The sequence below is a fragment of the Delphinapterus leucas genome, chromosome 6 (genome assembly GCF_059928025.1).
Source record: "Delphinapterus leucas isolate spDelLeu-1000000601 "Yukka" chromosome 6, BTC_Dleu_Yukka2, whole genome shotgun sequence".
NCBI classification, from domain to species: Eukaryota; Metazoa; Chordata; class Mammalia; order Artiodactyla; family Monodontidae; genus Delphinapterus; species Delphinapterus leucas.
In genome coordinates, this window is record NC_143134.1 from 44,957,705 (window position 1) to 44,984,874 (window position 27,170).

The 27,170-nt window shown below is 46.1% G+C and overlaps 1 protein-coding gene across 13 annotated transcripts; it reads left to right on the top strand.

Moving 5' to 3' along the window:
• Positions 1-26: 26 nt before the first annotated feature.
• BAG1 (BAG cochaperone 1) lies at positions 27-27,170 on the top strand. 13 transcript variants are annotated; one of them, XR_016393428.1, is made up of 12 exons: positions 287-747; positions 2,089-2,217; positions 3,514-3,596; positions 5,123-5,236; positions 15,112-15,219; positions 15,289-15,367; positions 16,143-16,205; positions 16,730-16,820; positions 18,747-18,831; positions 21,954-22,167; positions 23,046-23,110; positions 24,956-27,170. XR_016393428.1 is itself a non-coding variant. In XM_022551592.2 (8 exons), exons 1-7 carry the CDS (start codon positions 42-44, stop codon positions 16,817-16,819), a joined length of 1,293 nt encoding a protein of 430 aa, XP_022407300.2. In that variant the 5' UTR covers positions 27-41; the 3' UTR covers position 16,820; positions 18,457-19,045. The 13 variants fall into 13 exon arrangements, 3 of the variants coding, with proteins under 3 accessions (XP_022407300.2, XP_022407302.2, XP_089768643.1); XR_016393425.1 differs by having other exon boundaries at positions 16,730-18,561; positions 24,956-27,164; XR_016393427.1 differs by having other exon boundaries at positions 16,730-18,561; positions 21,959-22,167; positions 24,956-27,164.

The window sequence follows — 27,170 nt, forward strand, 5'->3', positions numbered from 1 at the left end:
CCGCCTCCGACTTGACTTCCGGCCCTCCATGCGCAAGCGCAATGTGCCTATTGGCGTTTACCGATCCTTTTTCCGGATTTTCAGCTCGGTCTTCCGGGGAAGAACTGCAGGAGGTTGGAGGTGAGAGACCGAGTCAGCAGGGGGCGTGGCCTCGGTGGCGGGCGTGGGCGTGGCCTCATAAGCCGGGCGGGGCCTCAGCTGAGTGGGTGGGGCCCGGGGGCGGCGGTAGCGGAATAGAGCCTGGCGGGAGCAGGGCTGCTCCGAGGGGCGGGGCCGGCAGGCCCGGGCGGAGCGTGGATGTAGCCAGGCGGGGTCGCGGGGCGCCGCGCTCAGCCTCCACCGCTGGGTGGGCAACTAGCGCGGGTCTGGCGGAGCGCGGCGGCGCTCGGAGATCGCGAGGCGATCGGGAGCGGCTGGGCCCCCGGCGGCGCGCCCCTCGGCTGGGCCGGGAGCCGCGCCAGTCGGTGCCCCTAGCCGAGCGCGGTCCGCCTCCCTCCCAGCGATCAGCCGTCCGGAGTGTGACCAGAGGGCATGCCGGATCCACCAGGGGCGCCGCCGCCTGCGTTCGCAGGCCGCGGGTGAAGAAGAAAGCACGGCCTCGCTCGGCCCGGAGCGAAGAGGTGACCCGGAGCGAAGAGGGGTCCCGGAGCGAAGAGGCGGTCAGAAGCGAAGAGGTGGCCCTAAGTGAAGAGGTGGCCCGGAGCGAGGAAATGGCGGCAGCCGGGCTCAGCATAATCGTCACCCACAGTGAGCGCGGGCTGCGAAAAGTCTGGCGGGGTCTGTGGGTTTGGCCACGTGCCCTCCCGAAGCGTATGTCCTTGTGTTCTTCTGGCGTCCGGAAGCGTGGGATCTGGTTTGTGTCTGTGGGGCCGGCTTTTGTACGGATCTTTTGTTCAGCACACCTTTCCATGTGGCTGGTGTGTTTTGTCTCAGGCCATTTGTTAGATCCTCGATGTCCGTGCTTCACATCGTGGTCCTGGTTGTATGTGTTAGTGTGTGCCTGCTTAGTTATTGTGTGCCTGCTTAGTTATTGTGGGTCTTTGTGCCTGGCTCTTTTTAGCCATGTTGTGTATGACTGCTGTGTGTCTGGACACCTACGTGTGTGCGAGAGTCTGAACTCTTGTCTGCTTTTTGAGTGAGCCGTGGGTTCAAGCGTACACTCTGGGCACCCTTTGGGTCTGCCTACTTTTGGAGTTGACACAGAACTAGACAAAGATCTGTGTCGAGTTCTCCAGATAGCTGAGTCCATGAGGTTTCCTCAGGACCAATTAGGGGAGACCCCAGGGCCTCGGAATCTGGTGACCAGGATTCTAGATAATTCAGGTTTAAATGACCTTGGGATGTCTCCTTTCTAGGCAGCTGGTTTCTACTTCACATAGAAGCAGAGTTGGTAACACTTGTCCCACTCACTACATGTGGCTGTTGAGTAGGCTTAAGGCTTGGCATGATGCACCGGCACAGGCTACCTCCTTATTGTCCACATACCCAGAAAAGAATTAGCACCTCTGCTCCAAAAAGGAATTTCTGCTGTTTGAGTTTATTCATTCATTTGTCTATTTACTGGGCACCAACCATGTATGTGCCGAGGTGTCCCCAGTGGGAGAGACCTGGAGGAAAAACATTTCCTTGCCCATTACAGCAAAGGAGACAAAAATAGTACCTTGCCCAGTACAACACAGAGTAGAGGACAGTCAGGCCACAGGATGCAGATGGCTTGTGAAGAAAAGCACGGACTTTGAAATCAGATAGATCTGAGGTCAAGTTCTAATTCTAGAGTTGGGTCTCATTAGGCAGGTCTTAATTGGACTGAACTCATAGTTTGCTTATCTGTGAAATGGGGAATAATAGGTAGTACCTACTTCATGGGGTTGTTCTGAGAATTAAATAAGATCATGCATGAAATGAGCCTAGTCAGCCCCTTATGCATGTTAAGTGCTTAAAATGTTAGCTGATATCACTGATATTGTTAGTTACTATAATAAAGGAAACAAAAATCCTTGAGCAGGCCTTGAAGGCTGGGTAAATAAAGTGTCAGCCTATATTGGTTTGTGTGAAAGAGTTTTCTTCAACACTTTTCTCTCTCCCCAGGCAACGAGAAGCATGATCTTCAAGTTATCCCGCAAGAAGGCTGTAGTGAACCAATTGTCCAAGACCTGGCCCAGGTTGTTGAAGAGGCCACAGGGGTCCCGCTGCCTTTTCAGAAACTCATATTTAAGGGTAGGTATTTCTCTTCCAGCTTTGAGCCCTCATTGCTAAAAGGCCTATTTAAAACTGCTTAACTTTAATAATAGAAACTCTCAGTTTCGAAACTAGGACAATTCTTATTTGCTTGTTAATTTATTCATCACTTCAACAAATATGTATTGAGGACCTACTATGCACTGGACACTTGCAAACATTTGAACAGGTATTAGAGTTGAAGTCACATGAAGGTGACAGAAATATTACCATTTTTGATGAAGCACATGGGCAGTCTTCCCTGGCCAAGTTAGATCCTCTTCCCATTGTGTTCAGATGGCACTCCCTACCACTTTTGCATAACTTGTACTGAAATTCCTATTAAATAATTGTCTTCATAGTCACCGAACATCTGATTTCTCTAATACAATAACAAACTCCACAAAGGGCAGAGATACTGCTATGTGTCCAATGCTTGGCATAGCGCTGGCACAGAGAAGGTATTGAACAAACTTACCAGGGCCTGGATGTGGCAGGCCCAGTGGATGATGCTGATTTCTGCCAGGACACACCCACTCCCATCCCCATTCTCTGGTCTTCCCATTCCCACGGGAACCCATTATTCTGGTATCTGATGAGGCTAAATGTATCCCATTTGGTGCCAGTCATAAAAAATTTAGTGATGGGAAGCATTTATATTTGTACTTCATAGTACAGCTCCTTGTGTTTTCTTTTTAAAAACGTTTCATTTTAGAATTATAAAGGCAATAGAAATCCATGTTTGAAAATAGAGGAAAGCACAAAAAAGAAAATGTTCTCCTGGATAAAACCCCTTATAACAATTCAATATATTTCCATCCAGCCTCTTTTTGTTTGTTTGTCCTGGCATCCCAAAGTGTGGGTTCTCATTTGTGGCTTTTTTTTTTAGTTGACAAAACTAGGATCATTTCTAGTGATCTTCTTATAACACTGGGTCATCAACATGTATTATGGCATTGAAGTTTCCTGAAAAAATGAGCTTTGATGCCTACAGAGTCTTCTGTTGTACTGATGTATAGTTAATCAGTCCCCTATTCCTGAATTCTGGGCTCTTTCCAGTTTCTCACTATTATGAATAATAGTTATTGTATAACAGTTATTGTGCAGGCACATGTCCAGTTATGTGTTAGGGTAAATATCTAAAATGAAGTTACTGGGTCAAGAAACCTTCTAAAAAGCTTATACCAATTCATCCTCTTCTCATTAGTGAACACACTACTTCCTGTACCCTTGCTGAAATCTGTTTTCACTGTTGTGCAATTGTTGCAACCTGACATCACTTTCTTCTTTGTTCAGGAAAATCTCTGAAGGAAATGGAGACGCCATTGTCAGCACTTGGAATACAAAATGGTTGCCGGGTCATGTTAATTGGGAAAAAGGTAAATTGCTTTTTCCACCAGAATACCTCAGAATCAAATGACGAAGGTCTTTTATGCATGTTTCTGTTTAGAAGGCCAAGTCAGGGAGCCAGGGTTGGCACTGGTGAAGTAGCGCTCTCTAAACAAATGTAGTCTCTTTGTTCCCTGGAGTCACCAGTTCTCACACCCTCCAGCTCCTGTTGTTTAGGGCTTTCACTCTGGGAATTAGGAGTGGTTATGCTGCCTCAGTAATGTGGCTTTTGTGTTGGTGGTGGAATCAGTCTGGTTAAAATAGTGCCTGAGGCAGTCCCTACTCACTTGGAGGGGGATTTGCAAGAGAGCGTTTTGTTAGAGTAAACCTGTAGATTTTAAAAATAAGTACTCTGCAAACTTCAGGAGCCTCTCTTCCTTTAACCATTCTTTTTACTAAAATCTCACATAAGGATAAACCCTCTTTGGCTGGAAAGAAAGGTTCAGACTAAAGAGGTGACGGAGAAAAAGCCAGTTGGTGAGAAAAGTAGGCCCTGGGGTGATGAGAGAGGGCCATAGCCAGCCCTGCATTGTGACACAGTGGAATTGTTGGTCCTGTGAAGTTCCCTTACTTCGAGTGAGAATCAGGTGGCTGATTCAGAGTGGAGAGAGGGCAGAGATTAGCAAAGTGGAGGCAAGGAAAGTCTACTCCAGACTTGGAACTGCCAGGAGACTGGCACTCAGGATTTGGCCACAAAGAAGAATGTGAACAATTTAGGGTAGTGTAAAAGCAGGAAGCTGCTGGCTACCAATTAAGGTGAGAGAAGGGGAAATAATCTAGAGATTTCTTGCTCAAGGGTCAGGGAGAATGGTGATGGGCAATGAGCAGAACCCAAGGGTTGAGTTTGAAGAAGCTTTAGGACCCTCAGTTGGAGCTGTCCTGGAGTATGTGGAGCCAAGTCCAATTTAAGTCTCTTCTACCTATTTTGGGCTGTGTAACCTTAAGTTACTTTACAGTAACCTCAATTTCATCATCTGAAACAGTACCTCCTTCACTGGATTGTGGTAAGGCTTAAACAGTAATACAGGTGAAGTGCTTAGGATGAAACCTGGCATACAGGGGATGCTCAGTACAAGTATTCTTCCATCATCATCATACTGAATGAGAGAGCTCAGGAATTCCATTTAAAGGAAGGGTAGAATTCCACCTGTCTCACCGTTCTGGACTCCTCACAGGCATTCACTGTGATTTGTTAACACTCCAGGCTTCAGTCCGGAATCTGTTGGTAATCAGCCCCAGGCTGAGGTTGAACCTGGCACATGGATCAGCTTTGTTCTCTGAACCCAAGCCGTCAGGGCTCTCTTGCCAGAATGTGTACCTGATACCTTCTCTCTATCTAGTCTAGAGTCTTTGTAGATAGAAAACCTTCATGTATAACCCTCCAGCTTGCCTTCTAAGAAGCAACAGAGTTAAGATGATTTTTTCTAGGTCGGTGGTTTAACCCACTTGTGGTCAGATTTTTTTTTTCCTGACAGAAAAAAAATTCTTGACTTCATTTTATTCTTAAACATTTTAGAACAGTCCAGAGGAAGAAGTTGAAATAAAGAAGTTGAAAGATTTGGAGAAGTCTGTGGAGAAGATAGCTGACCAACTGGAAGAGTTGAGTAAAGAGCTTACTGGAATCCAGCAGGTAACTCTCTCCGTGGACTTTGTCGTTCTGCCTTCTATAAGAATTCTCTGGAGATACAAATGTGTGGTTACAAGGGCGGACTTTGTTGTCAGACTCCCTGGGTTCAGACCCTGGCTCTATCCTTTCTGTTACTGTGGGCAAGTTTGCCTTTGTCTCAGGTTCCTCATCTGTAAAAAGGGAGTAATGATGGTACCTCCCTCTTAGGGCTGTTGTGGGGATTAAATTACATAATTTGAGCCTGACATATACTAAGTGCTTTGTAAGTGTTATCAACACTGTTATTTCCAAACCCCAGCCGGCATCCATTTGTGCTCCTAGGAGAACACCTGCTGTGCTAGGATCATGTGTCTAAAATAGAATAAGTAGCTTCTCTCAGTCTAGTCAGCTATAATGTATTTGGCAAGGCAAAGAACATTGTGTTGATTCATAGAAGGTCCAAGTTGACCATGATCTTGGGGTGGGCATAGGGGTCATCCTATTCAATTCCTTATAGTATTAGAGGTGGAGTACTGAAACCAAATAAAGATGAGGAACAGCCCCAAAGCACATACTTATTTTTGATCCCTTCATTTTATAACATTTATTGATGTATGTTTGTGTTTTAATTACAAAAGTAATACATGCTGATTGTACATAGCTTTTAAGAAAACATATGGGCACTAATATGAAAAATAATAATTACCTGTAAGACCCCCAACTCAAAGATAATCATTACTAAAAACTGGAATCTATTTTTTCATCTTAAAAAAAATTGGTATAATGTTAGACACACTTTGTTTGTAAATTGTTCCTTTATTGGTTTAAAAAATTGAACATTTTCCCATGTCATTAAAAATGATCATACGTAACCAAATCACTTTGCTGTATACCTGAAACGAACACAGTATTGTAAATCAACTATACCTAAATAAAGAAAAAAAGTTTTGACTGAAAAAAACAAGGTCATACTTTTCAAAACTTGTATAGTATTTATTTCATCATATGAATGGATCATGGTTTACCTAACCAATTCTCTATTATTCATCACCTAATGTTATTTTACCATTATGTATAGTGCTTCCTTTTTTTTTTTAACATCTTTATTGGAGCATAATTGCTTTACAGTGGTGTGCTAGTTTCTGCTTTATAACAAAGTGAATAAGCTATACATATACCCATATCCCCGTATCTCCTCCCTCCTCTGTCTCCCTTCCACCTTCCCTACCCCACCCCTCTAGGTGGTCACAAAGCACCGAGCTGATCTCCCTGTGCTATGCGGCTGCTTCCCACTAGCTATCTATTTTACATTTGGTAGTATATATAAGTCCATGCCACTTCATCCCAGCTTACCCTTCCCCTTCCCCATGTCCTCAAGTCCATTCTCTACATCTGCATCTTTATTCCTGTCCTGCCCCTAGGTTCTTCAGAGACATCTTTTTTTTTTTTTAGATTCCATATATATATATGTTTTAGCATATGGTATTTCTTTTTCTCATTCTGACTTCACTCTGTATGACAGACTCTAGGTCCATCCAACTCACTACAAATAACTCAAATTTCTTTACTTTTTATGGCTGAGTAATATTCCATTGTATATATGTGCCACATCTTCTTTATCCATTCATCTGTTGATGGACACTTAGGTTGCTTCCATGTCCTGGCTATTGTAAATAGAACTGCAGTAAATATTGTGGTACGTGACTCTTCTTGAATTCTGGTTTTCTCAGGGTATATGCCCAGTAGTGGGATTACTGGCTCCTATGGTAGTTCTATTTTTAGTATTTTAAGGAACCTCCATACTGTTCTCCATAGTGGCTGTATCAATTTACCTTCCCACCAACAGTGCAAGAGGGTTCCCTTTTCTCCACACCTCTCCAGCATTTATTGTTTGTAGATTTTTTTTTTTTTTTTTGCAGTACGCGGGCCTCTCACTGTTGTGGCCTCTCCCGTTGCAGAGCACAGGCTCTGGACGCGCAGGCTTAGTGGCCATGGCTCACTGGACCAGCCACTCCGCAGCATGTGGGATCTTCCCGGACCAGGTCACGAACCCACGTCCCCTGCATCAGCAGGCGGACTCTCAACCACTGCACCACCAGGGAAGCCCCCTCATTGTAGTTTTGATTTGCATTTCTCTAATGATTAGTGATGTTGAGCATCCTTTCATGTGTTTGTTGGCAATCTGTATATTTTCTTTGGAGAAATGTCCATTTAGGTCTTCTGCCCATTTTTGGATTGGGTTGTTTGTTTTTTGATATTGAGCTGCATGAGCTGCTTGGAAATTTTGGGGATCAATCCTTTGTCAGTTGCTTCATTTGCAAACATTTTCTCCCATTCTGAGGGTTGTCTTTTCGTCTTGTTTATGGTTTCCTTTGCTGTGCAAAAGCTTTGAAGTTTCATTAGGTCCCCTTTGTTTATTTTTGTTTTTATTTCCATTTCGCTAGGAGGTGGGTCAAAAAGGATCTTGCTGTGAGTTATGTCATAGAGTGTTCTGCCTATGTTTTCCTCTAAGAGTTTGATAGTGTCTGGCCTTACATTTAGGTCTTTAATCCATTTTGAGTTTATTTTTGTGTATGGTGTTAGGGAGTGTTCTAATTTCATTCTTTTACATGTACCTGTCCAGTTTTCCCAGCACCACTTATCAAAGAGGCTCTCTTTTCTCCACTGTATATTCTTGCCTCCTTTATCAAAGATAAGGTAACCATATGTGCATGGGTTTATCTCTGGGCTTTCTATTCTGTTCCATTGATCTGTATTTCTGTTTTTGTGCCAGTACCATACTGTCTTGATTACTGTAGCTTTTTATAGTCTGAAGTCTGGGAGCCTGATTCCTCCAGCTCCGTTTTTCTTTCTCAAGATTGCTTTGGCTATTTGGGGTCTTTTGTGTTTCCATACAAATTGTGAAACTTTTTGTTCTAGTTCTGTGAAAAGTGCTGTTGGTAGTTTGATAGGGATTGTGTTGAATCTGTAGATTGCTTTGGGTAGTATAGTCATTTTCACGATATTGATTCTTCCAATCCAAGAACATGGTATATCTCTCCATCTCTTTGTATCATCTCTAATTTATTTCATCAGTGTCTTATAGTTTTCTGCATACAGGTCTTTTGTCTCCTTAGGTAGGTTTATTCTTAGGTATTTTATTCTTTTTGGTGCAATGGTAAATAGGCGTTTTTCCTTAATTTCTCTTTAACATTTTTCATCATTAGTGTGTAGGAATGCAAGAGATTTCTGTGCATTAATTTTGTATTCTGCTACTTTACCAAATTCATTGATTATCTCTAGCAGTTTTCTGGTAGCATCTTTAGGATTATCTATGTACGGTATCATGTCATCTCCAAACAGTGACAGCTTTACTTCTTCCTTTGCAATTTGGATTCCTTTTATTTCCTTTTCTTCTCTCATTGCTGTGGCTAAAACTTCCAAAACTATGTTGAATAAAGGTGGTGAGAGTGGGCAACCTTGTCTTGTTCCTGATCTTAGTGGAAATGGTTTCAGTTTTTCACCATTGAGAACGATGTTGGTTGTGGGTTTGTCATATATGGTCTTTATTATGTTGAGGAAAGTTCCCTCTATGCCTACTTTCTGGAGGGTTTTTATCATAAATGGGTGTTGAAGTTTGTCAAAAGCTTTTTCTTCATCTATTGAGATGATCATATGGTTTTTATCCTTCAATTTGTTAATATGGTATATCACATTAATTGATTTGTGTATATTGAAGAATCCTTGCATTCCTGGGATAAACCCCACTTGATCATGGTGTATGATCCTTTTAATGTGTTATTGGATTTTGTTTGCTAGCGTTTTGTTGAGGATTTTTGCATCTATGTTCATCAGTGATATTGGCCTGTAGTTTTCTTTCTTTGTGACATCTTTGTCTCATTTTGGTATCAGGGTGATGGTGGCCTCGTAGAATGAGTTTGGGAGTGTTCCTCCCTCTGCTATATTTTGGAAGAGTTTGAGAAGCATAGGTGTTAGCTTTTCTCTAAATGTTTGATAGAATTCGCCTGTGAAGCCATCTGGTCCTGGGCTTTTGTTTGTTGGAAGATTTTTAATCACAGTCTCAATTTCAGTGCTTGTGAATGGTCTGTTTATATTTTCTATTTCTTCCTGGTTCAGTCTCAGAAGGTTGTGCTTTTCTAAGAATTGTCCATTTCTTCCAGGTTGTCCATTTTATTGACATAGAGTTGCTTGTAGTAATCTCTCATGATCTTTTGTATTTCTGCAGTGTCAGTAGTTACTTCTCCCTTTTCATTTCTAATTCTATTGATTTGAGTCTTCTCCCTTTTGTTCTTGTTGAGTCTGGCTAATGGTTTATCAATTTTGTTTATCTTCTCAAACAACCAGCTTTTAGTTTTATTGATGTTTGCCATTGTTTCCTTCATTTCTTTTTCATTTATTTCTGCTGTGATCTTTATGATTTCTTTCCTTCTGCTAACTCTGGGAGTTTTTTTGTTCTTCTTTCTCTAATTACTTTAGGTGTAAGGTTAGGTTGTTTATTTGAGATGTTTCTTTTTTCTTGAGGTAGGATTGTATTGCTGTAAACTTCCCTCTTAGAACTGCTTTTGCTGCATTCCATAGGTTTGGGATAGTCGTGTTTTCATTGTCATTTGTTTCTAGGTATTTTTTGATTTCCTCTTTGATTTCTTCAGTGATCTCTTGGTTATTAAGTAGTGTATTGTTTAGCCTCCATGTGTTTGTATTTTTTACAGATTTTTTTCCTGTAATTGTTATCTAGTCTCATAGCGTTGTGGTTGGAAAAGACACTTGATATGATTTCAATTTTCTTAAATTTATCAAGGCTTGATTTGTGACCCAAGATATGATCTATCCTGGAGAATATTCCATGAGCACTTGAGAAGAAAGTGTATTCTTTTGTTTTTGGATGGAATGTCCTATAAATATCAATTAAGTCCATCTTGTTTAATGTATCATCTAAAGCTTGTGTTTCCTTATTTGTTTTCTGTTTGGATGATCTGTCCATTTGTGTAAGTGTGGTGTTAAAGTCCCCTACTGTGATTGTGTTGCTGTCAATTTCCCCTTTTATGGCTGTTAGCATTTGCCTTATGTACTGAGGTGCTCCTATGTTGGGTGCATAACTATTTACAATTGTTATCTCTTCTTCTTGGATTGATCCCTTGATCATTATGTAGTGTCCTTCTTTGTCTCTTATAATAGTCTTTATTTTAACGTCTGTTTTGTCTGATATGAGACTTGCTACTCCAGCTTTCTTTTGATTTTCATTTGCATGGAATATCATTTTCCATCCCCTCACTTTCAGTCTGTATGTGTCCCTAGGTCTGAAGTGGGTCTCTTGTAGACAGCATATATATGGGTCTTGTTTTTGTATCCATTCAGCCAGTCTGTGTCTTTTGGTTGGAGCATTTAATCCATTTACATTTAAGGTAATTATTGATATGTTTGTTCCTATTACCATTTTCTTAATTGTTTTGGGTTTGTTATTGTAGGTCTTTTCCTTCTCTTGTGTTTCCTGCTTAGAGAAGTTCCTTTAGCATTTGTTGTAAACCTGGTTTGGTGGTGGTGAATTCTCTTAGCTTTTGCTTGTCTGTAAAGGTTTTAATTTCTCCATCGAATCTGAATGAGATCCTTCCTGGGTAGAGCAATCTTGGTTGTAGGTTTTTCCCTTTCATCACTTTAAATATGTCCTGCCATTCCCTTCTGGTTTGCAGAGTTTCTGCTGAAAGATCAGCTGTTAACCTTATGGGGATTCCCTTGTATGTTATTTGTTGTTTTTCCCTGCTTTTAATAGTTTTCCTTTGTGTTTAATTTTGGTAGTTTGATTAATGTGTGTCTTGGCATGTTTCTCCTTGGGTTTATTCTGTATGGGACTCTTTGCACTTCCTGGACTTGACTATTTCCTTTCCCATATTAGGGAATTTTTCAACTATAATCTCTTCAAATATTTTTTCAGTCCCTTTCTTTTTCTCTTCTTCTTCTGGGACCCCTATAATTCGAATGTTGGTGCATTTTTTTAAAAAATTAATTTATTTTTTTATTTTTGGCTGTGTTGTGTGTTCGTTGCTGTGCACAGGCTTTCTCTAGTTGCTGCGAGCGGGGGCTACTCTTCGTTGCAGTGCGTAGGCTTCTTATGGCAGTGGCTTCTCTTGCTGCAGAGCACTGGCTCTAGGCGCACGGGCTTCAGTAGTTGTGGCACAGAGGCTCAGCAGTCGTGGCTTGTGGGCTCTAGAGCACAGGCTCAGTAGTTGTGGCACACAGGCATAGTTGCTGCATGGCATGTGGGATCTTCCCCAACTAGGGCTCGAACCCATGACCCCTGCACTGGCAGGCAGATTCTTAACCACTGCACCATCAGGGAAGCCCTGTTGGTGCATTTAATATTGTCCCAGAGGTCTCTAAGCCTGTCCTCAGTTCTCTTTTTTTTTTCTTTTTTGTGGTACGCGGGCCCCTCTCACTGTTGTGGCCTCTCCCGTTGCGGAGCACACACTCCGTTCGCGCAGGTTCAGCAGCCATGGCTCACAGGCCCAGCCGCTCCATGGCACGTTGGATCTTCCCAGACCAGGGCACGAACCAGTGCCCGCTGCATCGGCAGGCGGACTCTCAACCACTGTGCCACCAGGGAAGCCCTGTCCTCAATTCTTTTCATTCTTTTTTCTTTATTCTGCTCTGAAGTAGTTATTTCCACTATTTTATCTTCCAGGTCACTTATCCATTCTTCTGCCTCAGTTATTCTGCTATTGATTCCTCTAGAGAATTTTAAATTTCATTTATTGTGTTGTTCATCATTGTTTGTTTGCTGTTTAGGTCTTCTAGTCCTTATTAAACGTTTCTTGTATTTTCTCCATCCTATTTCCAAGATTTTGGATCATCTTTACTATCATTTCTCTGAATTCTTTTTCAGGTAGACTGCCTATTTCCTCTTCATTTGTTTGGTCTGATGGGTTTTTACCTTGCTCCTTCATCTGCTGTGTGTTTCTTTGTCTTCTCATTTTGCTTAACTTACTGTGTTTGGGGTCTCCTTTTCGCAGGCTGCAGGTTCATAGTTCCCGCTGTTTTTGGTGTCTTCCCCCAGTGGCTAAGGTTGGTTCAGTGGGTTGTGTGGGCTTCCTGGTGGAGGGGACTAGTGCCTGTGTTCTGGTGGACAAGGCTGGATCTTGTCTTTCTGGTGGGCAAGACCGTGTTTTGGGGTGTCTGTGACCTTATTATGATTTTATGCAGACTCTCTGCTAATGGGTGGGGTTGTGTTCCTGTCTTGCTAGTTGTTTGGCATAGGTTGTTCAGCACTGTAGCTTGCTGGTCGTTGAGCGGAGTTGGGTCTTAGTGTTGAGATGGAGATCTCTGGGAGAGCTTTCACCATTTGATATTACAAGGAGCCAGGAGGTCTCTGGTGCACCAGTGTCCTGAACTTGGCTCTCCCACCTCAGAGGCAGAGGCCTGACACCCGACCGGAGCACCAAGACCCTGTCAGCCGCATGGCTCAGAAGAAAAGGGAGAGAAAAAGAAAGAAAGAAAGGAAAGAAAAGAAAGTTATTAAAATAAAAATAATTATTAAAAATTAAAAAGTAGTAAAAAGAAAAAGAGAAGAAAGAAAGAAAGAAGAGAGCAACCAAACCAAAAAACAAACCCACCAGTGATAACAAGCACTAAAAGCTATACAAAAAAAAAAAAACGGACAGATAGAACCCTAGGGCAAATGGTAAAAGCAAAACTATACAGACAAAATCACACACAGAAGTATACACATACACACTCACAAAAAGAGAAAAAGGAAAAAAATATATGTATCTATATATTTAAAAAAAAAAAAAGGAAGAAGAAAGCAACCAAATCAATAAACAAATCTACCAATGATAATAAACTCTAAATACTAAACTAAGATAAACATAAAACCAGAAACAAATTATATTAAGAAAGCAAACCCCAAGTCTACAGTTGCTCCCAAAGTCGACCGCCTCAATTTTGGGATGATTGGTTGTCTATTCATGTATTCTACAGATACAGGGTCATGAGGTTGATTGTGGAGATTTAGTCCACTGCTTCTGAGCCTGCTGGGAGAGATTTCCCTTTCTCTTCTTTGTTCGCACAGCTCCTGGGGTTCAGCTTTGGATTTGGCCCCGCCTCTGCGTGTAGGTCGTGTAGGTCGCAGGAGGGCGTCTGTTCTTCGCTCAGACAGGACGGGGTTAAAGGAGAAGCTGATTAGTGGGCTCTGGCTCACTCAGGACGGGGGGAGGGAGGGGGTACGGATGCGCGGCGAGCCTGCGGCGTCAGAGGCCAGAGTGATGTTGCACCAGCCTGAGGCGCACCGTGTGTTCTCCCGGGGGAAGTTGTCCCTGGATCACGGGACCGTGGCAGTGGCAGGCGCACAGGCTCCCAGGAGGGGAGGTGGGGATAGTGACCTGTGCTTGCACACAGGCTTCTTGGTGGCAGCAGCAGTAGCTTTAGTGTTTCATGCCCATCTCTGGGGTCCGCGCTGATAGCCACAGCTCGCGCCTGTCTCTGGAGCTCGTTTACGCGGTGCTCTGAATCCCCTCTTCTTGCGCACCCCGAAACAACGGTCTCCTTACTCTTAGGCATGTCCAGACTTTTCCCGGACTCCCTCCCGGCTAGCTGGGGCGCACTAGCCCCCTTCAGGCTGTGTTCACGCAGCCAACCCCAGTCCTCTCCCTGGGATCTGACCTCTGACGCCCGAGCCTCAGCTCCCAGCCTCCGCCCACCCCGGAGGGTGAGCAGACAAGCCTCTCGGGCTGGTGAGTGCTGGTCAGCACCGATCCTCTGTGCAGGAATCTCTCTGCTTTGCCCTCTGCACCCCTGTTGCTGTGCTCTCCTCCGTGGCTCTGAAGCTTCCCCTCCCCACCATCCCCCATCTCTGCCAGTGAAAGGGCTTCCTAGTGTGTGGAAACCTTTCCTCCTTCACAGCTCCCTCCCACTGGTGCAGGTCCCGTCCCTATTCTTTTGTCTCTGTTTTTTCTTTTTTCTTTTGCCCTACCCAGGTACGTGGGGAGTTTCTTGCCTTTTGGGAAGTCTGAAGTCTTCTGCCAGCGTTCAGTAGGTGTTCTGTAGGAGTTGTTCCACATGTAGATGTATTTCTGATGTATTTGTGATCTCCACGTCTTACTCCTCCGCCATCTTGAAGCCATAATGCTTCTTTGAACGTCCTCAGACATAAATCTTTTTTGACCATTTCTGATTTTTTGGTAGGATAAATTCTTTAAGTTGGAATTGCCAGCTAATATATACTACATGTTGTCAAATCTGCATCTGTAGCCTATGGCTTTTACTTCCTCAGAGATACCTGCTGTCCATCTGTTGTCACCAGCTAACTGGTCATTAGGCCAAGCATTGTGAATAAACAGAGAGACAATTTAATAAAAATAATGTAAGTGCTGCCATTTGTTAGCATACATACATCTGTGTCAGGAATTCTATTAAAGGTCTACATTATTTCTCTTTATCCTCACGGTAACCCTCTGGGGTGTGGGTATCATGATCTCCATTTTAAAGATGAGAACACCGAGGCACAGATAGGTAAAGAACTTGCTCAAGGTCACAAGCCGGTACAGTGCAGTCAGAATTGAAGCCCAGGCCTATCAAACTCTAAACCCTGTGCTCTTAACGTCTGCTTCTCGTGTGCGGGTATACACTGGTGACTGGGGGCTTCACCAGAGCCAGGCCTCCACAGGCATTTGTGACCCCAGTGGACCATGTAAGATAGACCATGTAATGGCCTGCAGCCTACTACAGTGCTTGGGGTGGCCCAGGGCCAGCTTTTCTGTTTTTCCGAAGAGGTGAAGTTGCGGGCCTGAGGTCTGGCCCAGCCTGTTGGGGAATGTGGACTCAGGGTGTGGCTGCTTCATCAGCGCCTTGGCTTGGAGTTTTCCATCAGCCTCAAGGAACCTTTGCAATAATGCATCATTCCTCCACAGGGTTTTCTGGCCAAGGATTTGCAAGCTGAAGCTCTCTGCAAACTCGACAGGAGAGTAAAGGCCACAATCGAGCAGTTTATGAAGATCTTGGAAGAGATTGACACGCTAGTAAGTAAATATTCAGCTGAGAAGAACTAGTTTCCTTTGACTATTTTTCAGTCAGTTTCACTCTTTCAGTATCGCACTCACTGCCTGAGGGTATTGAGCACCTATCGCGTACCAGACACTGCTAGGTCTTTGGTGAATACACAGAAAGGTAAGATGGTTCCTGATTTCTCCTGTCCCACCAACATAGGGCTTTTGTCATATTATTTATGTATTTATTTATTTATTTTGGCCACGGCATGCGGGATCTTAGTTCCCCGATCAGGGATTGAACCCATGCCCCTGCATTGGGAGTGCAGAATCTTAACCACTGGACTGCCAGGGAAGTCCCTGTTATTTTTATTTATGTATGCCAGTAGCATCTAATCCTCAGGAAGCTGGGATGGTCCATGATCTCATGGTTAGAGAAATACAGGGCTTAACTTTCGTAACACACGTGTCTGACATTTCACTGAGCTCATTAACTGTACAGAATTCAGTCAGACCCAGCTCCTGTGAGGCTGTTGGGAATCATCGATGCCACGCTCCCTCTTAGAGATGACACAGTAATGATATCTCTAGCCTAAACTACTCTGCTTGGGATTCTTGGGGGGAGGTGGTAAAGAAGAAGCAGAAAAGCACTGTGCTTTTCCTGCCACCCTGAGCTCATGGTCCAGCCAGGACACAGTATCCATGCACAGGAAACAGCGAGAGGACAAAGTCCATGTTATAGATCTATGGCCCCAACACCAAGAACAAAGGGAGCTTGTATAGGGGTGAGAGCCACGGGAAGGGCCATGTAGGGTACAGATCCAGGGAAGTGATTCCTGAAAATGCATGTCATTCACATTAGTGACCTGTGGCCTGTTCGGTATACTGTAGGTATTTCTGACGTGTTATGTCATTTTCACTGAGGATTATTTATACGTCAACTTATTCTTCCGTAGGTTCTGCCAGAAAATTTCAAAGACAGTCGAATGAAAAGGAAGGGTTTGGTGAAAAAGATTCAGGTGAGTTGTGTGGTAGGGCATCACAAAGTGTAATGTGTTGGTGCATGTATCTGTTCAAAGTAGGGTAGAGTACAAGTGTGGTGTGGCCTCTCTTTGGTTGTTATATCTCAGCATGAACCCAGAACCTAAGAGAAGAGCTCCTTTTATGTCCCTGTAATTAAATTTGGATTTAAACTAATTGAGAAGGAAGATGGCTGGAGAGCAGATAGGGCTGACATGTTATACTGATCCAATGGACAGGACCCCCTGAAATCATGCAGTTGCAGTGGCCTGGCTTCCTGTCCTCGGCACCCTTTGGGGGTTGTTGGCATAGAGCACTGTCAGAAGCCCTGGTCCTGTGCTTCCTCTACCTCCCCCTCCTTCCTCTGGAGCCCAGGCCATCTCCATCCCTGCACACCTGTTTCAGCCTGAGTCAGTCGCCCAGGGGTTCCCCAGAGTGGCTGGGCAAAGAGCCTTTTGCAGGTGGGGCTGGCAGGGGTGCCTGGCCCCGAGTGGGCCCTTACTGCTCTGCATTTACCTTGTAGGCGTTCCTAGCTGCATGTGATACAGTGGAGCAGAGCATCTGCCAGGAGATGGAGCGACTGCAGGCCACAAACTTGGCCTTGGCTGACTGAGGTGAGGCGGAGAAGGTTGTGCTGCCTTGAAGAACAGCTCCACCAGCTCTGCACTCTCTGGAACAGAAGTTACGTGCTTTCCCCGGGGCTGCTGGGGACAACTGGCTGATTGCAAGTTTTCCTTCTCTTATACCTGCTCTCAGTGAACACTTGTCTGTGCAATCTTAGCGCACCTGTCAGTTTCTTATTCCGTTTGTGTATATCTGTGCTGTCCAGCAGCTCACCTTGTCTGGAGAGGGCCTCCTCTGCCCAAGTCTTCCCAGCTTTTTTGACCTTTGGATGCTTTCTTTGGGCTGGTGAGATCTCTCATTTGTCCTGGGGTAGTTCTGGGTTTATCAGCTATCCTGTCTTCAGATACGTGAGGCCTTTTTGCCCTTATGATCCCATAGTCCCATCTGTGTAAACCAGAATCACCAGGAGGCTACATCTGGTCAGGAATGTTAGGAATGGCTGAGAACAGGTGTTTGGCACACAGGTAGTCCAAGTATCTCTCATTGTGACATAATTCTGGAACAGCTGGCTGGGTTGTGGGTTCATAGACCCTGTCTTCACCCCCCAGTGACCCTGACCAGTCACAGGCCGTGAGGTCTCAGGGGGCTGCTCCTGGACTGGGGCCTGTGGTTGATCCATGGGCTTCCTTGTCCCCAAGCAGATCTCTAGGAGGTTACAGCCCAGAGTTGACTAAGTCTCTGCTCGAAACCGGGTCACAACCATGGCTTAGGAGGGACAGAGAAGAGAGACAGAGTGAATAATAAAGCAGGCAGGTAGTGAGGGCCACCATAAGGAGTTCCTTCAAAGGAACTCTCAGGAGTTCCTTCAAAGGCATTTCTGTTAACCGTACCCTTCTGAGATCTACATGTCCTTCGAGTTCTTCGAGGCTGTTTTTGTCTGTTTTGTGGCCTTTTTTCCCTTCATTGTTATTTAAAAAATAAAACAGTTTCTATATACATCAGCAAGCAGAAGAGTGTTTAGACTTTTTTTTCCTTTTGGTAGATGAAGTATGGGAAGCAAAAGCCTTCTGAGGTTCTAGTCTAGTTATGTTATAAAGTTGAGAGTGGCCCTGTGTGCTGGAATGCTTAAACAGGTCAGCGGCCATCACCCCATTTTTTCACACAGTGCCCAGGAGACAGGCTTCCAACAGGCCACTCTGAGGTCAACCTTCTTTGGCAGAGAGGGAGTCTGTGAAGTCCCAGGCATTTAGGGCTGCGTGGGTGGGACTAGGACAAGGTGGTGGTTAGGGGTGGACAAGTGGACGAGGCTTGGTGCCCGGCCCGCCCACCCCCAGCTTTAATCAGAGCAGTCCAGTATTTCTCTGTTTCTAGGTAGTAGCTGTGTGGCCTTGAGCCCCAGCACGTTCCTGTGTGCCAGATACCACTCTAAGTTCTTGAGGTGTATTGGTCATTTAATCCTCACACAATCTAGGAGGTAGACAGATACTATCCCTGTTTTATAGATGAGCTCAGGTAATTTGCTCACGATCACAGAGTAAGTGACAAAGCCAGGACACAAACTGGGTAGCTTGCGTCCGAGCCCAAGTCCTTAATCTCTGCCAGTTTGCCTCCCAACTAACATGGGGTTGCTCACACCCTCTCATTTTCTCTTTTTCTTCTATTTATCTCCCATGTTGGCCTCTGCAGCTCCCCTCCGGCCCTCTCCAGTTCATTCTCCACAGAGCAGCTGAGTGATCATGAAGTACACAAATTACCACGTCAGTCCCCTGCTTAAAAACCTCAGAGGCCAAGGTCCGTACCCTGCTCCCTTCTCATCTCGGGCCACTCTCCTGTTTGTTCTCTGCTGTCAGCCACTCTGGTCTAGTTCAGGCCCTCGGGTGCCCTGTGCCCTCTCCCGCCCTGGAGTCTTTGCAGACGCTGTTCCTCTGCTTGGACAGCTCCACGCCATCCTTCCCCTTCCCCTACCCCTGTCCTAGGCGACTCCTGTTCATGCTTCAGAACGTAAACGTCTCTTCATGGAGAAACCTCACCTACTACTGTCTGAGAACATCAAGCCTCCAGGTGATATCCTGTCACAGTTTGTCATGACTTTTTACGATAAACAGTGTTTATCATGGTCTATGATGATTTATTTGTGGGATTATTTGATTAATATTTGCCTTTATGCTAGACTGTGAGTTCCTTGGGTTAAGGAGCTTCTTTGTCTTGTTAACAGTGTATTTCAAGCAGATTGTCTGGTTTATATTAGATGCTCAATAAATATTTGGAGAATGAATGAATGTTGACCGCACACATTAATAGTGAAATTTCCACTGCTGCACTCACCCACTGAAGCTCTGTCAGCACTGGGATATATAGCATCCCTAGCCATTGTCTATTTAAGGGTGGGCTGCCCAGCAGATGTGCAGGGTAGTAACACGGCCCACTCACATAGATCTGCACATCTACAGGGCATCTCTGCCTATGAACAGGGAAAGAGTACACATCAGTTGACCACTTGCCCATAACATGATCAGTCCTGCTGCAGGGGAATAAATGGGGCTCTGTGATCCCACAAACATCCTTCAGCCTCACAGAGTTGGAAGAATTCTCCCACACATTTTCTGTTCAGTCAATTATTTCTGCTTATCCTTCGAGGCACAGCTTAAAGTTTATCCCCTCAGGCTTCCCTGGTGGCGCAATGGTTCAGAGTCCGCCTGCCGATGCAGGGGATGTAGGTTTGTGCCCCGGTCTGGGAAGATCCCACATGCCGCGGAGCGGCTGGGCCTGTGAGCCATGGCCGCTGAGCCTGCGCGTCCGGAGCCTGCGCTCCGCAAAAGGGGGGGGCCATAGCGGTGAGAGGCCCGCGTACTGCAAAAAAAAAAAAAAACCTCATTGAATAGGATTCATTGAGTGATAAGACTTGTACCTTTCATGGTGCATAATTGTTAGCAGGGGAGAAAAAGCATTAAAAAAAAAAAAAATAAAGCCTTCCAAGACTCCCTATTGTGACCACTAAGCCTCTTCATCTTACGTTTAGGGCACCGCGTGAGCTGACCCCAAACTTCCCCTGGGCTCACTTCCTCGTACACCTCCCCATGCCCCTATGCCCCCGCCATTCCTCTCTGCTCACTCTTCTGGAACAAGCTCTGTGTTGGCTTATGCTGGTCCCTCTGCCTGAAATGTCCTTATTCTCCTCCTCCTATTGACTCAGACCCTCCTTTCAAGACACAGACCACCTCCCAGTGAAGTATTCCCTGATATCCCCCAGGGCTTCCTGAGCAGGCCTGGACTTAGGCTTCTGTTTTAGTCCATTTGGGCTGCTATAACAAAAATAGCATAAACTGGGCGGCTTATCAACAAACGTTTATTAGTCATACTTTTGGAGACTGGAAGTCTAAGGTCATGGTGCCGGCAAACTTGGTGTCTGGCAAGAACCCTCTTCCTGGTTAGTAGTCGGTGCCTTCTCACTGTGTCCTCACGTGGTGAAAGGGTGAAGGAGCTCTCTGGGGCCTTGTTTATAAGGGCACCAATCCCATTCATGTGGACTCTGGCTTCATGACCTAATCACCCCCCAAAGGTCCCACCACCCAATACTATCACCTTGGGAGTTAGAATCTCAACATATGAATTTGGGGGGCCACAAACCCCTAGACCCTAGTAGCTTCTTTCACACCACCATGTGCTCACCCACTCACCGGGTCACTCTTTCCGGACCTGAGTGCCTTGGGGTTCCTTTGTCTCTGCCTCCAAGTGGCAATGCCCTTCACACAGTGAGTGTCCAGGATTTGACCACTAATGTGCATTGTAGGGGAGAAGTTCAGAACCCTGTGGTGTCAGAGTTTCTTCCTGGATGATGTGGGAAGTTGCATTTACCCCCAGACTGCCCTTGACCTTGGCCCAGTGTGCCCCTTCCTCACACAGCCCAGGCAGGGATCTGCAATGGGCAAAAGGACTCTCTTTAGGGCAGCCTCTTCAGTGTTCCCAACAAGAGAGCTGCTGATGGAATGGATGCCAGGCTGGGAGTAAGCAGGCTGTGCCAGGCCAGAGTCTGCAGACCCATTCTCTATTGTGTCAGCTCCTAGTCTATGTCCCCAGCTGGGGAAATGGGTTTGAGACTGGCCATGAGGCCAATGTCCCTGGGGTCCTGCTGGGCTTTGCTCTGTAACATCATGACTTTGTCCAGGTGTGTCCTAAATAGTCTCCCTGCTTCCCCTTTTAGTCTGTTCTCAACTTAGCAACCGGAGCAAACCTTTTAACACATAACTCTGCTCATTACACTTCAGTGTCTCCCATTTCACTCAAAGGAAAAGCCATGCCCTCACATTGACCTCCAATGCCTTACCCAATATAGTTCCCAGTTGCCTGTATCATCTCTTCTCCTATCTCTCTGCACCCTGCCCCTCACTCTCTTCTAGCCCCGCTGGCCTCCTCGCCGTACCTCAAACGCTCCAGACATGCTCCTACCTCAGGGCCTTTGCACTGCCTGTTCCCTCTGCCTGGAACCCACTTCTCTTAGATACCCCCATGGCTCACTCCTCTGCCTCCTTCAAGCTTTGCTCAAACATCAGCCTCTCAGAGAGAACTCCTCCGATTTAACATTGCAACCCTCTCTCAATCCCCATCACCCTGCCCGGTATTTTTTTCCTTAGGCTTTATCACCTTCTAACATACTGTTTAACATACATTGCACCTATCTTGTTTATTGTTGGTTCCACTCCCTCAAACCCCACTGGATTTAAAGACCTATCAGGACATTTCTTTTTCTGGTGTGCTCACTGATAAGTTCTAAGGGCTCAGAACAATGCCTGATACCCAGCAGGTGCGAGACTGCGCCCTAGGCCCTGAGCAGGCCCCACTCCTGCGGGCATGTGTGTAGCCCAGGGCGAGGGCTCCCTTGTGCTCACAAGGCTGCTCTCATCCCCACAACCACAGCCTGTCAGAGCAGATGGGAGCTCAGAGGACCCAGGCCAAGCTTTCTTCAGCACCCACCACCCTACAGCCACCAGACTTGCCTATCTCCCCAGAGATAAGACTTCTCCCTTCTGCCTCCCCGATCTCTAGCCCAGTAGTTGCTCAGTGCAGCTTTGAACTAGAACAACCTCCTACTTTATAGCTGGAGAAACAGAGTCCCCAAGAGGGGAGGGGACTTTTGCAATTCTGGGACAGAGTTAGAATTTGAACCCAGGTTTCTTTTCTCCTAGCCCAGCGTGCAGAAAGAAGGTATATGCAGAAAACCAAGGCCTTAGAGGGTGCTCCAGGCCCTGCCTCTGCTCCACGCAAGCTCACCTACCAACACCAAGCCAGAGAATCCAGGCTCTGCCTACTCACCCCTGTCCACAAGGAAGAGGGCAGCCAAGGCCAGGGTGACCACCCACAGGCGAACAGCCATGCTGATCCTGGGCTGACGTGGCCTGAGTGAGCTGGGGCCTGGGCCAGGGATGATAGAGGCCTGTTTATAGTGCTGATCCCCACCCTTATCTTACCTGAGGCCAGATGGAGAGGCCGGAGGTGTCACCTATCTGCACCTTGGCATCTAGAAAGGGTTTGTTCTCTGCAGAGACGCTGAGCTTGTGGTGGCCTGGGGCGGGGGCTGGGGCTATGGCCAGCAGATTTTGGAAGTGAGAAAAAGTTTGGACAACTTGCAAAGCTGACTCCAGACTGAGGGCTGAAGGAACAGGCAGAGGGAAACAAGTAGAAAGAGGAAGACAGGGGCTTCCCTGGTGGCACAGTGGTTAAGAATCCGGCCTGCCAATGCAGGGAACACGGGTTTGAGCCCTGGTCGGGGAAGATCCCATGTGCCACGAAGCAACTAAGCCCATGCGCCACCAACTACTGAGCCTGCGCTCTAGAGACCACGTGCCACAACTACTGAAGCCTGCGCTCCTAGAGCCCGTGCTCCGCAACCAGAGAAGCCACTGCAATGAGATGCCTGCACACTGCAACAAAGAGTAGCCCCCGCTCACCGCAACTAGAGAGAAAGCCTGTGCACAGCAACGAAGACCCAACACAGGCAAAAATAAATAAATAAAATAAATAAATTTATATTAAAAAAAGAGGAAAACAAAGAGAGACTAATTCAGAGAGACTGAGACAGAGATATCAAAAAGAAAACAAAAAAGCAGCAATTGGAAGGTGGTTAGAGGCAGAGAAAAGGGGCTGGAGTCATGGGTTCCTTTGGCCAGTGCTGACACTAACCAACTTCGTGAGCTCAGAAAAGCCGCTTTTGTTAAACTGGACCTCAGTTTACCCACCATAAAATGGGGAAGATAATTCTGGCTCTGTCTCCCTCCTAGGGCTGCTGTGAAGACGAGAGGTGGTGATAGCAGATGGGAAAACACTTTGCAGAGTATGAAATAAGGTATAAATAGAAATAGAAATTATTCCTTTTATTTATTTTTATTTCTTTTTTTGCACCATGAAGAGGGTGCAACTGACAGAGGAAAAAAAAGTAAAATAAAACATATTGTAAGGAAGATGCCCTCATGCTTTGCATGTAGTCTATGTCCTTTTACATTTAAATGGGTTAAATACAGATAAGATTCTGTTCAGGAAAAATCAATATCTAGGGGACTTCCTTGGTGGCGCAGTGTTTTAGAATCCGCCTGCCAACGTAGGGGACACAGGTTCGAGCCCTGGTGCAGGAAGATCCCACACGCCGCAGAGCAACTAAGCCCGTGAGCCACAACTACTGAAGCCTGCATGCCTAGAGCCCGTGCTCCACAACAAGAGAAGCCCCCGCTCGCCTCAACTGAGAAAAGCCCACGCACAGCAACGAAGACCCAACACACCCAAAATTAATTAATTTTAAAATAAGAATTTAAAAAAGAAAAATCAGTATCTAAAACTTCCCCTTACTTATACAGGTATATGACTAAGATATTTGGTTATCTGTTTTCGAAGAATTTTTTTTTAATTAATTAATTTATTTTTGGCTGCATTTGCTGCGCACAAGCCCTCTCCAGCTGTGGTAGGCGGGAGCCGCTCTTCGCTGCCATGCGCGGGCCTCTCACTGCGGCGGCCTCTCCCGTTGCGGAGCACGGGCTCCAGGCGCACAGGCCTCAGGAGCCGTGGCCCGCGGGCCCAGGAGCTGTGGCTCGTGGGCTCCAGAGCGCAAGCCCAGCAGTTGTAGCGCACGGGCCCAGCCGCTCCGCAGCACGTGAGATCCTCCCGGACCAGGGCCGGAACCCCTGTGTCCTGCACTGGCAAGCTGATTCCCAACCACTGCACCACCAGGGAAGCCCCAAAGAATTTCTGATTATAAAGAGAATAACAAAATTTTATTTACATATGCATTTCTCTAATTCGTTTAGATCCGTGATTTTCAGCTCCATCTGCAGATAAATTTCCCTGGGGAGAACTTTAAACTACAGATGCTGAGCCCTACTCTGAAATATTTGAATCAGTGTTTTGTTTTTTTAAAAAAAACCTTTTTACTTTGAATGATTTCAAGCCTACGAATAGGTTGTAAAAATAGTTAAATGAATTAATGGGAAGGATTCTTGTTCAAGAATAGCCCCTTTGGGGGCCACAGGCAGCCAGACAATCACCCTCACAGTCTGATAGAAGCTTGGGGTCTACAGCCAAGCCCACTTGAGGTCCATAACTCAGCGTTGAGATCCTCCTGCCCCTTCTCAGGAATGCCTCTGAGGTGGAAGGACAGGTGGCAGATGTCCTTCCATTGCCCAGCTGGGCAGAGCAAATATTTAACCATGACTTTCTGTCCTATGGTAAGAACGCCATCTCATAAAGGAAGGGGAATTTTAAAGGTCATCTAGGTTCTCTCTCCTCTTCCACTCAGACCTTCCTACAGCAGCCCCACCAAGAATTCATTCATCCTCCAGTGATGGGGAGAAGTTTCATTGTTGGATGGGTTTTTCTTAAGGTTTGATTTCTTTTAATATTTTTAGTGAGGTATAGATGATGTAGAATGTTATATAAGTTTCAGGTGTATGACATAGTGATTCACAATTTTTAAAGTCTATACTCCACTTATAATTATCATAAAATGTTGGCTATATTCTCTGTGCCGTACAATATATCCCTGTAGCTTATTTATTTTATCCACAGTAGTTTGTACCTCTTAATCCCTTACCTGTATCATGCCACTCCCTTCCCTCTCCCCACTGGTAACCACTAGTTTGTTCTCTATATCTATGAGTCAGTTTCTGTTTTGTTATGTTCATTAGTTTGTTTTATTTTTTAGATTCCACATATAAGTGATATCACACAGTATTTGTCTTCATTGTTGGATGATTTTGAACGGAGCCCTTCCTCACACAAGAGATCTGCTTCCCTGTCTAGCCTCCTGTACCTCCATGAACCCCAGATGAGCACCTCCAGGCTGAGCAGGTCCAGCCCCTTGCCTGCCCCCACCCTTGCTTTTGTTTTTTTTGGCTGCATGGCGTGCGGGATCCTAGTTCCCCAACCAGGATCGAACGAGTGCCCCCTGCAGTGGAAGCGTGGAGTCTCAACCACTGGACCACAAGGGAAGTCCCCTGACCCTTGCATCTGATGAAGCTCCTGGGTCTCTCAGCATTTCTCACCTGGTCCCCAGGTCTGTCTGCCAGTGTCCCAGGTTAGAGTGAGAAGGGGACAGAATGGAGCAAAGGAACTTGTCACCTCCCTTGTTTTGGACCTTAGACCTCTATGATTGTGGCAGGAATAGCTGCTAATGGTTTTAGCTGTTCAAGGGAACAGAAAGCTTGAATTCTGCATCCTCCAAAGTCCAGAGTAAAATCAAGGGCAGCCTGTGGGCTGCCAAGCCCACTTACCATTCCCCGCTGCCCAAGGTCTCTTTCCTCAGACAAACACCTCCTAGATTCACTCACAGTAACAAACTTCCTAATCTGTCCTCCCACCAAAGTGTGAGCCTGACTCTTATATCCAACTGCTATTGGACAACATCCCTGTGGATGTTAATGTATCCAAATAAACCTCATTCATTAATTTGAAATTCACCCATTCATTCAACAAGAGTTTAATGAGCAACTAGGTGCCCAGCTCCATGCTGAGTGTTTGGATACAGCAGGGAATAAGTCAGACACAGTTCCTGCCCTCAAGGAGCTTGTGGTTAAGTGAGTGATTGGTACTAAATGAGCAGCGGAACTGTATCATCACTGTTGGGATAAGTCCCATGAATGAGACACGCTCAGTGCTTTAGGAGGATCCAAGACTGACCTATCCATCTGGGAAATCAGAGAAGGCCACAGGGTGAGTGGGCGGGGCAGGCTGTAGCAGAGTGGAACAGTGTTGCAGGCAGAGGGAACAGAATGTATAAAAGCCCTGAGGCAGGAAGAAGCTTGGCACATCCAGGGAACAGAGAGGCCAGTGTAGCCAAGGTGACGTCAGTGAATAGAGAGGGGCATGAGACAAGCCTGGAACGGTCAGGGGGGCCAAATCACTGGCCCCCCCCACCCCCACCCCCATCACTGTGGAATCTGAGAGCCAAGCCTGCGGCCTTCTTTGCTTTTCACTGAGTGTATAGGTTCTGCTTCCTCAATAGCTCTTGACGCCGTCCCTCTCCACCCAATACCATACCCTGGGCCTGACCACCCTCATCTCTGACCTAGACTATCTTTGGCTACCTCAATAGTCTCCTAGCTCATATCCCTGCATCCTCACCTGCCACTCCAAACCACTGCACACAGTGGCCAGGACGAGCTTCCTAACATGCAAATTGGACCAAGTCACCCCTGCCCAAAGTGCTGTAATGCTGCCTCCTGCCAGCAGGACAAAGCCCAGGCTCCTCAGCTTGTTGTTCAAGGCCCTTCAGCCTCTGATTCCAACCTACATTTTCAGCCTCATCTTTGCCCAGCCCCACTCTGGACCACACTTCTTCAGTTCTACTGAACCCTTTGCATGATTTATTCTCTCTGCTGGCAGTGCCGGGTCTCCCATCTCTATCCCTCTCAGCCGCATCTTATAAAAACCAGCTCAAATATCCCTCTCTTTTGAAACCTTTCCTATTGCCCTCCACCAGCCTGGGCAAGGTCACTGCTGTCCTCCTGAATGCCCCCCTCCCACTGCCCCTCCTTCCTCCATCAGTCTTTGCCCTGTGCTCTCGTGGCATTTGCTTGTCCACCTTGCTCATAAAGCTCTCTGGGTGCCCAGTCCTGGGCCTGGCACACAGTAGGTGCCCAGTAAATACTGAGTAACAGTTCCAAGAGGGGGCAGAAGACAGTGGGTCCAAGGACAGAGATGGTCCCAGCTTTGGAAAAGAGGGAGCAGTGGAGTGAAGGCAATTGCTATCCCCACTGGTCCCTCCATGCTCCTGGGAGGTCGTGAGAACCCTAGAGAGCCCACTGACACATGCCAGACCCCAGGTGGCACAGCCTGGGTCAGAGTGCCTGGTGCGTCTCTGGCAAAGGGGCTGTCTCCCTCCAGCCTGAGCCAACCCCTCCCTCACTACCTTCCTGCTC